We start from the raw sequence: 12816 nt of genomic DNA, 5'->3' as shown, positions 1-12816 counted from the left end.
TTCGCATGTCTTAGTGGGGCCCCAACTTGCCCCAGGGAGGGACTGCCAGGTTCTGGGGCACGCGGACCCTTGGAGTTTACGTTTTGTCCTAGCTGGATGTATGTTACTGGCCAGCAGCTGGTATTTAATTAATACTTGTTGATTGATTTAATTAATACTTGTTGAACAAATAAAGTGGCATAGGAAGTCCCAAAGTATTCAGAGATCTGAGACTAAAATATGTGAAATGAAGATAGAAAACTTTGCCCCGTCTCCCTTCTCACCTTCATTGCATCTTGACACCTGGTGCCCAGCTGCGTGTCAGATACTCAGACACAGATGGATCAGAATGGACCAGTCCTGCCTGTGAAAGGGTCACAGTCCACTGCGAGGCAGGGAACACACCCCAGGCCCTGTGAGACCCTGTGGGCCCTGTAGATGCTGAGGAATCTACCAAAAGAGAGGGGAGGACAGTGGGCTCTGGGTGTGGGAAGAGGGAAGATAACATCCCCCTGAGTCAGGACATTGGTCGAGGAGTGGGAGGCTGGTGGGTTCCTAGAGAAAGTACATTTGGCCCAGGCTTTGAAATCAGCGTGGCGGTCAGCAACCTGAGATGGGAGAAAGGATTCCCTGCAGGGAATGACATGATCTCGTAGAGGTGGCAAAGGAGAAGGGCTGGGCATCTCTGAGGATGGGTAGATTTGTACCCAGGATACGAAGGAGAAGATGTGACCAGAATGTAGACTGAGGTGGGCCTTACACGTTGTTCTAAGGAGCTTGGACTTCATTCTGCAGGGACCAGGAAGCCATTCTGTTATTCTTTCATCCTTGTGTTTATTCAGCAGCTATTCATTTAGTCAACCTGTGGTTTTTAGGATGCAGTGGGGCAGCTTCAAACTTGAAAGGAGAGGCCCAGGCGCCCAAAGGCCAGAGTGGCCGTATGTCCCCATTTGTCCTGTACATTTCCAATAAGTACTTGTCATTCAGGGCATCTCACATGATTTACCATTTGTCCTGGATTTTTCATTGTTTTAAAAGAAATATTACGCCCAATATTAGCTTGAAAATAATCCAGGATGGATTTGGTAGAGCTTCGCTTTGTACCTCTGTCTTCTCCGGTGGTCTTGTCTACGAGTGTATCTTACACATACGTGGTACTCGGAGTTCTCTCTCCAACACGTGGTTCGTGTGAGTGACAACCAGTGAGCACCCGGCTCTCTGTTCCTGACACAGCTAACACCTTTCAAGGACAGCATTCAGGACACATACTAAACACATGAAACTGCTGGGCTCCTTCCAGTCTTGGGTGGTAGGGGGACGAGTATTCAATGCTGCTGCTCCTGTCAGTCATGTGGTACCAGCGCTGTGGTCAGTGGGGTGGCCGGTGAGACACACGAAGACACCAGGCTACCAGTCGGCTGGTTCAGTGGACAACATGGGAGGTATAGATTCCTTGTACGTAAAATACAAGCTGGAAGGTGAGCTGCCCTGCTGTGGAATCGTCTGAGTGCTCTTGCTAGAGTGGTTTTGTTATTTATTGCTTGGTATAAATCTCCAGCTCTTTATTTTATTGCTTGGTAGTACTTTTTCAAATTCTATTGTTTGGTAATGGTTTTTGATTGCGGTAAACCCTTTCAGGATCAAACACCTGAAAAGACAGCTCATGTTTAATGAAAAATTAAGTGGTGGATTTCCAGTTCTCAAGAAGGTTGATGATGAATGCATAACTTGCTCAGAAGATTTGTCATCACTTACATCCACAGTAGGGTCCTAGTGACATCCTCGGCCACGGGAAACCCAGAAGATGCACATCTGTGAAAAGGAATACTCTGCATTTAAATGTACTTTATCCCCTCCCCCAAGCAAAACCTAAACCAGCAGCTCTTTGCACAGTTGCCCTTCTCCCCATCCTGGCTCCTGGCTCCCCGTCCTGGCTCCTGGCTCCCCATCCTGGCTGTAATTTCCTCAGAGTTCCTGTTGCTCAGGGTCCTGCTTTGTTGTTCGCTCACGTTTTTCCCATCTGTGTTGTCTCTTGGCAGACTTGAGTTCAGTAACCCTCTCAGTGCTGAATGGCTTGCCCCAGCCACCGTCTCCTCTCTGATATTTTCTTCACCCTTAGGCAGTGTTTGCAAAAGAGACACCTCCTAAAGCCCCAGCCTCTTGTTCATTTCATAGCTTTCAGTCAAAAGATCCATTTCTTCGCTCAGCTCAAGAAGTCCTCGTGGCTGCTGAGTGCCTTCTCGCCCTGGCTGACCAGCCGCAGGTGGAGGAGTCAGGGGTCGTGATGGTTGGGCTGGAGGTCCTACTTATACTTCCGCCGGGAACACTGAAATTACACGTGCCTCAGTGATACTGAATTTTCTCACTTCTGCGATTGCTCCAATTGTCTGTCGCTTCCCCTGCTATTCACGCGGCCTGAGATTGTGTTCACTTTTTTGGTGTCCCTATTACACTGTTGATTCTGTAGAACTTAAAAGCACCAAAAACAACAAAGATGTCTCCACAGTTGCCTGTCACAGAGCTGCTAGGTAAGGACAACTGGTGAATGTCACCATCTGGTTGTTAATCAGGGAGATTTACACAAAGTGCAAAGCTGCTCTAACAAACAACCCCCCAAACACAACAAATGGTTATTTCTTGCTCCCTTCACAGTCCGTGCAGTTGGATAGCTGTCTCAGACAGCTCTCCTTCGAGAATTAGCTCCTGTGTGGCACTCTGCTTCTCCTAGAACCTTCCTGTCTCCTTCATTGAATCCCCTCCTGAGAGCAAGAAGAGAACTCCAGAAGGATTGCACAGGACACTTTACGGCTAGGCCTGGAGATGGGTATCACTTCCACCTGCGTTCTGTTGGCCGGGACCCAGTCACATGGCCCCAGTCTACCTGCAGGGGAGGCTGGGGAATGTCGACTTCCTGTGTGCTCAGGGAGAGGAGGCAAGATTGGTGAGCATCTCGTCAGTCTCTGCGGTGGTCAGGCCGTGGAGTACACAGTGGGGTAGAATCAGGAGACCTGGGCTCTGCCACTGACTTGCTGGGTGGCTTTAGCTAAGTCATCATAACCACTCTGAACTGTTTCTTCCTTCCCATGAGGGTGCTAATGCTGCTGGCCTTGTGCCCGTAAGCGAGAGTTTACATTGTTATGTAAATGTTTATGCTAGTAAAGGGTGCTGTGGCCTGCGGTATGTTTTTTTAAATTAAGATTTTAAGGGTCCCAGTCATTTATTTTTCAACTGAAATAAAGAGTCTAGGAGATATTAGTGAAGTTTATTCAGTAATCAGCACGAGGAGTTTGAACCCTGGGAAACCGTTCAATAGTGCTCTGATGGAACTGCTCCAAGGGCCGTGAGTTTAAATGCAGCTTAGATCTCTTTCACAAAACAGGACACGTGCAGGGAAAAGAAAAAAACCTTACAACTGGATTTCAAAAAGACGGGGTAGAGTACATCTGGACTTTTCTCTAGATTATATGTTGAAGGTAACAAACAAGAATTTCTTGGTCATACATCAAACAGGTTCAGAGATGCTGACGTTGTCTGTGTGTGGAGGGAGGAAGCACCAGGGTCATTCATTAGTCCCTCGGTCTCTAAGAAATGCAGCTGGGAAATGTGAGAGGGAGATTCCCCTCGTCTCTTCCTGCTGTGGCTCTGTCCAGCTGGCGCCTTCAGTCATGAGGCGTGGGGTTTCGAGGTCATTTGACACAGGCTGAAGGTGGCCTGCCCGGCTGCCTCACGGCACAGCTGCTGCACAGGACAGCGTGGGTTTTATTGCCTATGCAGTTTGCTCGCTAGATTTGCCTATTAGACCAGGGAGAGGGGTGCCAAAAATGTGTCCAGATATTCAGTAACTACTTTTTGAACTCCTGTAATAGACGGGCATTGGACTAGCTATGGACAGGCTCTGATCTCTGGATCTCACATTCTGGTGGAGCGACAGATGATAAATAATCTATAAAGAAATACCATCGTGATGTGATCTACACGATCTAAAGCAGCGGAAGGGCTCAGGATAGCCCTCTCTGGAACCATGACACATGAGCTGAGACCTAAATGATGAGGCGGGCAGACACAGGAACATCAGAGAGGAGAGTGTGCCAAGCAGAGGGACCAGACAGTGCAAAGGCCCTGAGGGGGAAAACCAGCTTGGAGTGTTCCTTGAACAACCAAATTATTGTGTAAGAGGGAAAGATGAGGTCAGAGGGCATATCACGCAGGGTCTTAACTTCTCTGTGCCTCAGTTTCTTCACCTGAAAACCGTAAAACTAGGCTAATAATACCAACTTCATTGGATTGCTGTAAGAGATTTAGTGGAATAATATATGTAAAGTGTTTAGAAAAATACCTGGCCCCTGATACACACGACGTCAGTGTGTGACTGTAGGTACAGTGAGCATTCTGTTCCACGTGCAGTGGAGGAGTTTTCGGACAGTTTTCACTGGTGCTGCCGGGCTGGGCGTGAGGTGCCTGGGGCCTTCCTCCTTCCTCCCGATGGGAGGGTGTCAAGGCTTTTTTGGTGAAATACTCAACCAAAAAAAAAAGTCCAAAACATCCCATGTTATTTCCACTAATCAAAATGTATGTTTTCTTTTACAAATGTTTATAAGATTTCCTCTTTAAAAAGAGGAATATTTAAATATACACAGAATATACAGAAATAAGATCTTGTAAGCTTCTGATTTATTCCCCTCTGGAAATATAGCCAAATATCTGTATGTAATTGGCACTAGATTTCTCTGGGTTACGTTTGGGGCTGTGTGTGAGATGACACTGCTCTGCCTGCCTCTTCCCCTTTATGTAAATAAAACGTGGGCTGCATTTTAGAACATGCTTTCCCAAAGGTCTGTTTGTGGAAGAGGAAATCTTAGAAGATTCAGACAATGGCTTTTTAAAAACTCAGACATGCTGCAGAAACAGATCTTTTTGTTCAAATTAGTAAATGATGTGTTGGGGGAAGAAAAGCTGCAGGCTCCAGGGAACGTTACCATTGCTGCAGAAATCTCATCTATACAAAAAAGGGAAGCTGGCCTCATTTGCATTTTGCTACTAGTATCCTAAAAGTGCAAACCATCAGCTTAAAATCCAGTCCCTTGTGTGTCTCCACCGCCCTACCCCAGCCCCGCTTCATCCCCTGGCCCCCATTGACTCTCTGGCAGCAGCCCCAGGCAGGCATTGAGAGACTTGGCACGTTTGCCTGTGACAGTAAGGACATCCCAGGGGCTGTGGGGTGAGCTAAGGTCATTATTGCAGCACCAGACTTTGGCCCACACTAGACTTGGCTGTTGATTGGAAAAAACGCGAACAGAGAATTATTTTTCTAGAGGCAGATAAGGACTCCTCTGGTCAGTATAATCTGACAAAACAGTAGCTTTATCTAATTTGCCACCAAAAAAAGCGTTTTAGTTGAGTTGCTGCATTAAATGTTAGCATTTATGGGAGATTGGAAATATAAAGTTGCCCAAAAGAAAGGTGTCTTTTTTTTTTTTTTTTTCTTCAGTAATGAATGATTTAGAAAGGAGAGCGGCCTTCTGGAGCTCTCCTGCCAGATGGGGTGGGAGATATTAGGACACAAGAGGTGGAGCCACTCAGTAGGTGCCTTGTCCACGGTTTGTGCAGAGAAGCTGGTGTTCCATGTAGCACCTGCTGGATTCATTTATTTAACAAATAATTGTGATGCGCCTCTTCTTGGAGCCACGCAGTGTCTGGAGGCTGGGGATGCAGCAGGGAACAAGGCAGGAGGGAGCCCTGCCTCCTAGAGCTCCATCTTCAGACAGGGAGGGAGTCAGCGGGGGGAGCTATCCCACGCCCAGAGACCCAGAGACGGGAGAGGCGGGCTGCTAAGTGTGCAGAGTCCATTTTGGTGGGGGGAGGTGGGGGTGGCAGGGCAACGGGTCTGGGAGTGCCTCCAGGAAGAGGTGACCTCGAGACTGAGACCCTAAGCATGAGTGGGAGCAGGGCAGAAGTGGGCAGGGGTTCTAAGCAGAAGGAAGAGTTTGTGAAGGGCCTGTGTGTTTTTGTTTTTATTTTTATTTCTCCCCCTTCTCTTCCTCCTCGCCCAGAAAATTCAAGGATGCCCAGGTTGTAGACTGATGTACAGCATTATCCTATTTTTATTAGTTTGTAAAACAGATACAAAAACGTAATTATGTATTTTGCATGGATATATGTATATGTATGTAAAAGTATTTGGAATGGCACAGCAGGAACCCCACAAATCTGTGACAGTGGTTGCTTCTGAGAAAGGAGGGAGAAATGGGGCTTGGGATGGGGACAAAGGAAACCTCATTTTATCTGAAATTTTAAATTTATTTTATTAAAGGAGACTTTAAAAATGTGTTGACAAAATGTTAACAATAATCAGTTTTGGATGGTTGATACCCAGGTGTTTGCTATATTACTCTATGTTTATTTTTCTGGATTTTTATTTTGTTTCCTTAACAAAGAAAAATCAAGGATACAGACTGTAGATTCTTCAAGTGGAAGGATCATCTTCAGAGAATACACTTTCTAAAGTCCCTTAGAAGGACAGTCCAGGCACTCATAGCAAGGTTCACATCCCAGGGCATCAGACAGTCTTGATCACCCATAAATATGAAGAGCAGCTGTGTATTGGTGAAGGGGTTTGCTGCACCTCACTTGCAATAGAATTTCTCTTTGGCCTTCAGTGCAAGATGGCATATGTCTTTGGTTACGGTAGACCCACAACTGATACAGATCTCCACTGTGTCCTTCCTTCAAAAGGTTTTCTTGCCAGGGTTGTTGGGATCAACATATGTTCAAAACAGCAATGATATAACCCAGTTTCTGTTGCTGAGCATATTTGTGTCTCATTCTCAGAGAAGCTTCGACTTTTCATTGCAATGGGACCAAGTAAAGAACTTCTAAGAGGGAATTATTTATCCCATTGGGAAAGGGTATCCAAGGCCTGTATTCCCTCTCAACAGCCTGACTACAGGAATGAATCAACAGAATAGTCTTGGTGTCAAAGAACTGAGAACTTACCCATGAGACAAGGCTGTGCCCTCCATGCCCCTCCTTGTTGGAGTCATCTAAAGACCCCAGGACAGTCTTCTTCATTTCTTGTAAATTTTGGCTCCTGGCTCACTGTCACTGTCTTCAGCATTCTTCCTTGTCATAATTCATAGTAATTTCAGTATCTATGTGGATGATGCTCTTGAGTTTTTAACCTTCTCTCCTCCAATGAGTTTATCCTCCATTGTTCCTCAGCCACCCACTTCCATTGTCGTTATCCTTGCCTCCATCACAATCTGGGTTGTTTCTGTCCTCACCCCACTGAGTCCTGATTTCTGTCCTTACCCAGCTTGGATGCCGTGGTCCATCATGTGGTCATTCCCTTGGCTACTTCCTCAGCTCTCTTGGCCCTCTCTCCCTCCATAGTCCTCACTTGGCGAACACCATCCCAGTCCCCCAGCCTCCCGCCCTTCGCTGCCTAAATCCACCTCTCCACTTGCTCTGCACCTCCACCCGGGGAGCTGATTAAAAAAAAACACAACCATGCAGAGAGGACTCACTTTTAATTCATTTACCTCAGGTGGGCCCTCAGCACTCCTGACAGTCCTGCTATATTTCCCTAATCCATTTACACACCTTCTCCTCTGTTCTCAAACTCTCAGTAGCTCCTCTCACATCCACCCTTGCTGTCAATGACCTCGTTTCCTATTTCACTAAGAAATGAAAATCGATCAGAAGAGAAGTTTCATATGCTTTCACATTCTCATCTGCTAACCTGCTTGCATCTGCCTTCCCTCCTCTCAGTGGGCAGAAATGTCCATGCTCTTCTCTAAGGCCGCCCCCTCCAACTAGGCCTTAGGTCAGATCTCCCCTAGCCTGCTCAATGACACCCTCCAGCGGTTCTGCCTCTCTCCTACTTCATCAGTTTTGCTCTCTGTGGAGTTATTCCCATTGACATGCAAACATGCTTTGATAGAGCCCGTTTTAAAACCCTGTCTTGATCCCACATCCCCTTCCAGCCAGCCCCATATGACTGTTCATCTTTCCAGCAGAACTTCTTGAAAGGCTGGTCTATATTCATTACCACCAGTTCCTCTCACTCCATTTTCTCCTGATCCTTCTCTTTTCAGGCTTTGTCCCTCCTGCTCCACCAAAACAGCTTTGTCAGAGTCACCAGTGACCGCTGGTTGCTAAACCTAGTGGTCGTTTCTCAGTCCTCATCTTCCTTGACTCAGCAGCAGCACTTGACTCAGTTGACCAGTGTTTCCTCCTTGACACACTCTCTTCACGTGACTTCTGGGCGCCACACCCTTTGGATTGCCCTCTACTTACTGACTGCGTGTATGGTGGTTTGACCTCATCTTGAAGACCTGATGACATTGGAGTGCCCACGGTTCCGTCCTTAGACCTCTCCCCTTTTCCTCTGCACTCACTCTGTGGGTTGATGAGTCTCATAGCTTTGAATTGGCCTCCATACAGTTTATCTGTACATTTATACAAATAGTCATTATTCATGCAAGGACAATCCAACTTGAATTAATTTAGTTCAAAATGTTTTTCCTGGCTGGGAATTTTTCAATGCTTCATAGAGAGCTTGCTTATATTTAAAGTGACAGACGTGGCATCGCGTTTTGATAATTTTCTGATCGTGGAAGAAATAGAGATTGCATGCAACAAAGCAAAACAAAAAACAAGTCCTACCACAGATGCCTCAGTGAGAATGTTTAAAAATTAAATTGCATTTTGTGCTGTCAGCTTCTTAGGCTGTGGCTTAGGAGCTTTGGTTATTCACACCATTAAGATAAGCTCTTAGCACTTAGAATGCAACCTTGGCAAAGGCAAAATAACCCCCTTCTTGTGACGACTCCACTACAGTGTCTACCATGAGGTGTGTATGTGTTTGGCTCAAAAGGCAAATAGCACTGAAACACTTCCTGTTATCATAGGAAAACAAAATTCATGGCACTCAACTCAGCAACCTGGGAAAGCCACGTGTATGTTAAAGCGTCTACTGACCCTTGTGTCTGAGAAAGTTAATTAAGAAATGTAAACCAACCAGTGTTGTTTGTGGGTCTTTTATTTTTTTCCTTTGTCATCTGTAAGTTTTTAGAGGATGAAATTCTTAACATAGTCAGTGGAGACCTCATCTAGTTGAAAAGGTGAAACAGATCTGATTGAGACTTTACGACTAAACAACGTGAATAAAGAAATTCAAAGATGGTGTGACCTGGGAAAGAAATGGGGCTTTTGTGAGAATCCTTCCGAATGCTTTTGTAGCCACTTTTTCTACCTTTTCAGAGAATAAGGAGAGAAGCATTGTAAGGGTTATATGGAGGAAATTATGGTGAAGGAATTCTAATGAGAAAGTGAAAATTTATCTTTTTCGTCAGTGCCTTGTGTTTCAGGGTTGCCTGGTATGTAAAATTTTCACCCGGAAAACAAACAAATAAGAATGCAGTGACTTCCAGAAGAGATGATTCAACAATTACTCAGTTAATGTAATCAGTATAGACAGTTGATCTGGACTTTTGAGGACCCAAAGTGAATTATCTGTGATTAACTGCACAATTGCCAAATACCTTCAGTTTGAACCTCATAGAACCACTCTATATGCCGAGATTGTCCTATTGTATTATTTGTAAGAAATGATATTTCAAATATTCCTTTGCCAACATATCTCTGGGTGCCCTGGTGTTTTAGAATATGCAAATGTGTGCCCAGGTCCAGTCAGCACTGGTATTCTTCGTAAACAATGACTTATCAATAAGACTGATCCAATATTTTCAACTTGTTGAGATCAACTCTTAAGGAATAAGATCGTGTGCCCTAGAGAATTGTGGGATTTGTCAAAAGAGAATAAATACTTAGATTTTATTAGGAATGCGTTACGTTAAAAAACCTTCTCTGGCTTAGTTCACATTTGAGGGAAGAAAAAGCCTCATCTTGGGTATTATTATCCTTTTATCTGCTCACTTTAGTAATTGGCTTTGATGTGAAGGCCTCAGACGTTGTTTTCATGACACAGTTTTCCACTTGGCCCTTTTCTCGGCAGGTTCCTGAGGGAAAAGTGGTAGTTCTTAATTTCCGGTTCATAGACCTGGAGAGTGACAACCTGTGCCGCTATGACTTCGTGGATGTGTACAATGGCCACGCCAATGGCCAGCGCATTGGGCGCTTCTGCGGCACGTTCCGGCCTGGAGCCCTTGTGTCCAGTGGTAACAAGATGATGGTGCAGATGATTTCCGATGCCAACACTGCTGGGAATGGCTTCATGGCCATGTTCTCTGCCGCTGAACCAAACGAAAGAGGTATCGTTTCCACATAATGGCGATAATAGCAATAACGAGGAGTCTCTGTTATTGATGCCTCCTGTGTGTCAGGCCCTGTTCTGGGTCCTTTATATGTATTTACTCCTGTAATCTGAGTTTAAGAACAGTGCTTCTCAAACAGAGAGCTAATAAATGTCACCATACCACCAAGAGACCATTAAAAAAATGTCTTTTTTTAAGCCAATATATATTATTGTAAAAATTCAAATATAGAAATTCGTAGACTAAAAATGTGAAGCTTGCGTACGTATATACACATACAGATGTAGAAACACACCCCTTCACCCCACTGTAGTCCCCTCTGAGAAATAGCCATGGCTGGTGATTCCCATACCCTCTATGTGCACTTACTTATATGTAGGTACTTTTGCAATAGCTTTTTAAAAATATAGGACCTGCCTGGTAGCGCAATGGTTAAGTTCGCATGCTCGACTGCAGCAGCCCAGGGTTCGCTGGTTCGGATCCTGGGTACAGACATGACACCGCTTGTCAAGCCATGCTGTGGCAGGCGTCCCACATATAAAATAGGGAAAGAGGGGCATGGATGTTAGCTTAGGGCCAGTCTTCCTCAGCAAAAAGAGGAGAATTGGTGGCAGATGTTAGCTCAGGGCTAATCTTCCTCAAAAAAAAGAAAAAATATATATATATATATATAATTGGGATCATACATTCATATTGTTTCACAACTTTTTCTTTTCACTTAACACTGTGTGTTGGGATGTTTTTATATCAGTACATGTGAGCTCCCAAGAGTAGAAGCCTCTCCCCTCGGAGGATAACTGCAGCAGGCAAGATCTGTGAAGTTTTCAGCCTTTTGCCTGTTGGCACTCCCTGATCTGCTCTTGCCTTGGGCTGTACTGGTTTGAGATGTCACAAGACAGAATCTGGGGCTGTCAGAGCAGCCAGAATGTTTGGGAGGGAGTCCTGGCTGGGAGCTACAGAGGAATTGAGGCACAAAATATACATATAAAATCCACCCAGATCTTTGGCTGACAGCTAAACTCTACATCTGTGGAGGAGAGCCCAGCTGGCGTGGCATAAAAGCATCAGCTGGAAGATGAAAGAACTGAGCAGAGATTATAGCAGCTGCCCACTGCCAGGGAGATAGACTTTGAGCTTGAGTCTAGCTGAGTTAAATGCCTGCTAGAACAAAAATCATTTTTCATAGAAACACAGCAGAATCTAGAGTCTCTATAATGTATCATTCATAATGTCCAGTATCCAATTATGTGATGAAGCTGGAAAAGTGTGTCCATATTGAAGAAAAAAGAGGTGAATAAAACCTGACCCCAAGGTAACTCAGATGTTGCAGTTAGCAGACAAACACTTAAAGCAGCTGTTATAAATATGTTTAAGGACTTAAAGGGAAATATGTGTGTAAGAAAGAAACAGATTGAGAGGGGCCAGCCCAATGGCATAGTGGTTAAGGTCGTGCACTCCGCTTCAGCAGCCCAGGGTTCGTAGGTTCGGATCCTGGGCGCGGACATGGCACTGCTCACCAGGCCATGCTGTGGTGGTGTCATACATAAAGTAGAGGAAGATTGGCACAGATGTTAGCTCAGCAACAATCTTCATCAAGCAAAAAGAGGAGGATTGGCGACAGATGTTAACTCAGGGCCAATCTTCCTCATGAAAAAAATTAAATAAAATAAAAATAAGTAAAAAATAAACTGAGAATCTGAGGAAAGAAACAGAAACTATTAAAAAATAAAATGATAATTCTAGAGCAAAAAGATACAGAATCTGAAATGTTAAAATTTACCTTTTGGACCTACAAGCAGATTGGAGATGGTAAAAGAAAAGGGCAGTGTATTTGAATAGAAATGATCCAATCTGAAGAACCAGGAGGAAAAAGAGCCTCAGAGACTGTGAGACAGTATCAAGTGGTCTAACGTAACTCCAATTTGTATCCCAGAAGAAGAGAGTGAAAATAGTGCAGAAAAAACATCTGAAGAAATAATGGCTTGAAACTACCCAAATTTAGTGAAGAACATCAATTTATAGAGCCAAGAGGGTCAGCAAACCCAAAATAAGATAAATAAAAATGAAGCCACACCTAGGCACATTATAATTAAATTACAGAAATCTAAAGATAAGGATAAAATGTTAAAGTCAGTCAGATAAAAACTAAATTACATCCAGGGGAACAGTGGTGTGAGTGATGGCTTTCTTTTAATCAGAAACAATGGAGGCCAGAAGGCAGTGGAACAGCATTTTTAAAGTGCTGGAATAAAGCTGTCAACCCAAAATTGTATAGCCAGTCTTCAAAAATGAAAGTGAAATAAAGACATTCTCAGATAAATACCTGCATCACAAAAAATATTGAAGGAAGTTCCTCAAGTTGAAGGAAATTGGCCCCACAGGGTAGCAAAAGGTAATGGAAGGATTGGAGGCCACTGGAAATGGTAAATATACAAGAATATATATTCTTTTCTTTTCTTCTCTTAATTTCTTTATATGTGTCTGTTCAAAACAAATGTTAACACTGTGTTGTGGAATGTGTAATGTATGTATGATACACATGACAACCACAGAACGAAGGATG

At 44.3% G+C, this 12816-nt stretch overlaps 1 protein-coding gene across 1 annotated transcript in view; it reads left to right on the top strand.

Annotated features, from left to right (window-relative positions):
• Nucleotides 1-12816, top strand: part of PCOLCE2 (procollagen C-endopeptidase enhancer 2) — a 66929-nt gene that overhangs the window by 29726 nt on the left and 24387 nt on the right. Inside the window, exon 3 of the mRNA XM_046647820.1 lies at nucleotides 9995-10250. Coding sequence (XP_046503776.1) covers nucleotides 9995-10250 — 256 coding nt within the window. The remainder of the gene's footprint in view (nucleotides 1-9994; nucleotides 10251-12816) is intronic.

This window comes from Equus quagga, chromosome 1, assembly GCF_021613505.1.
Source record: "Equus quagga isolate Etosha38 chromosome 1, UCLA_HA_Equagga_1.0, whole genome shotgun sequence".
NCBI classification, from domain to species: domain Eukaryota; kingdom Metazoa; phylum Chordata; class Mammalia; order Perissodactyla; family Equidae; genus Equus; species Equus quagga.
This window is presented reverse-complemented; position numbering and strand designations above follow the sequence as displayed.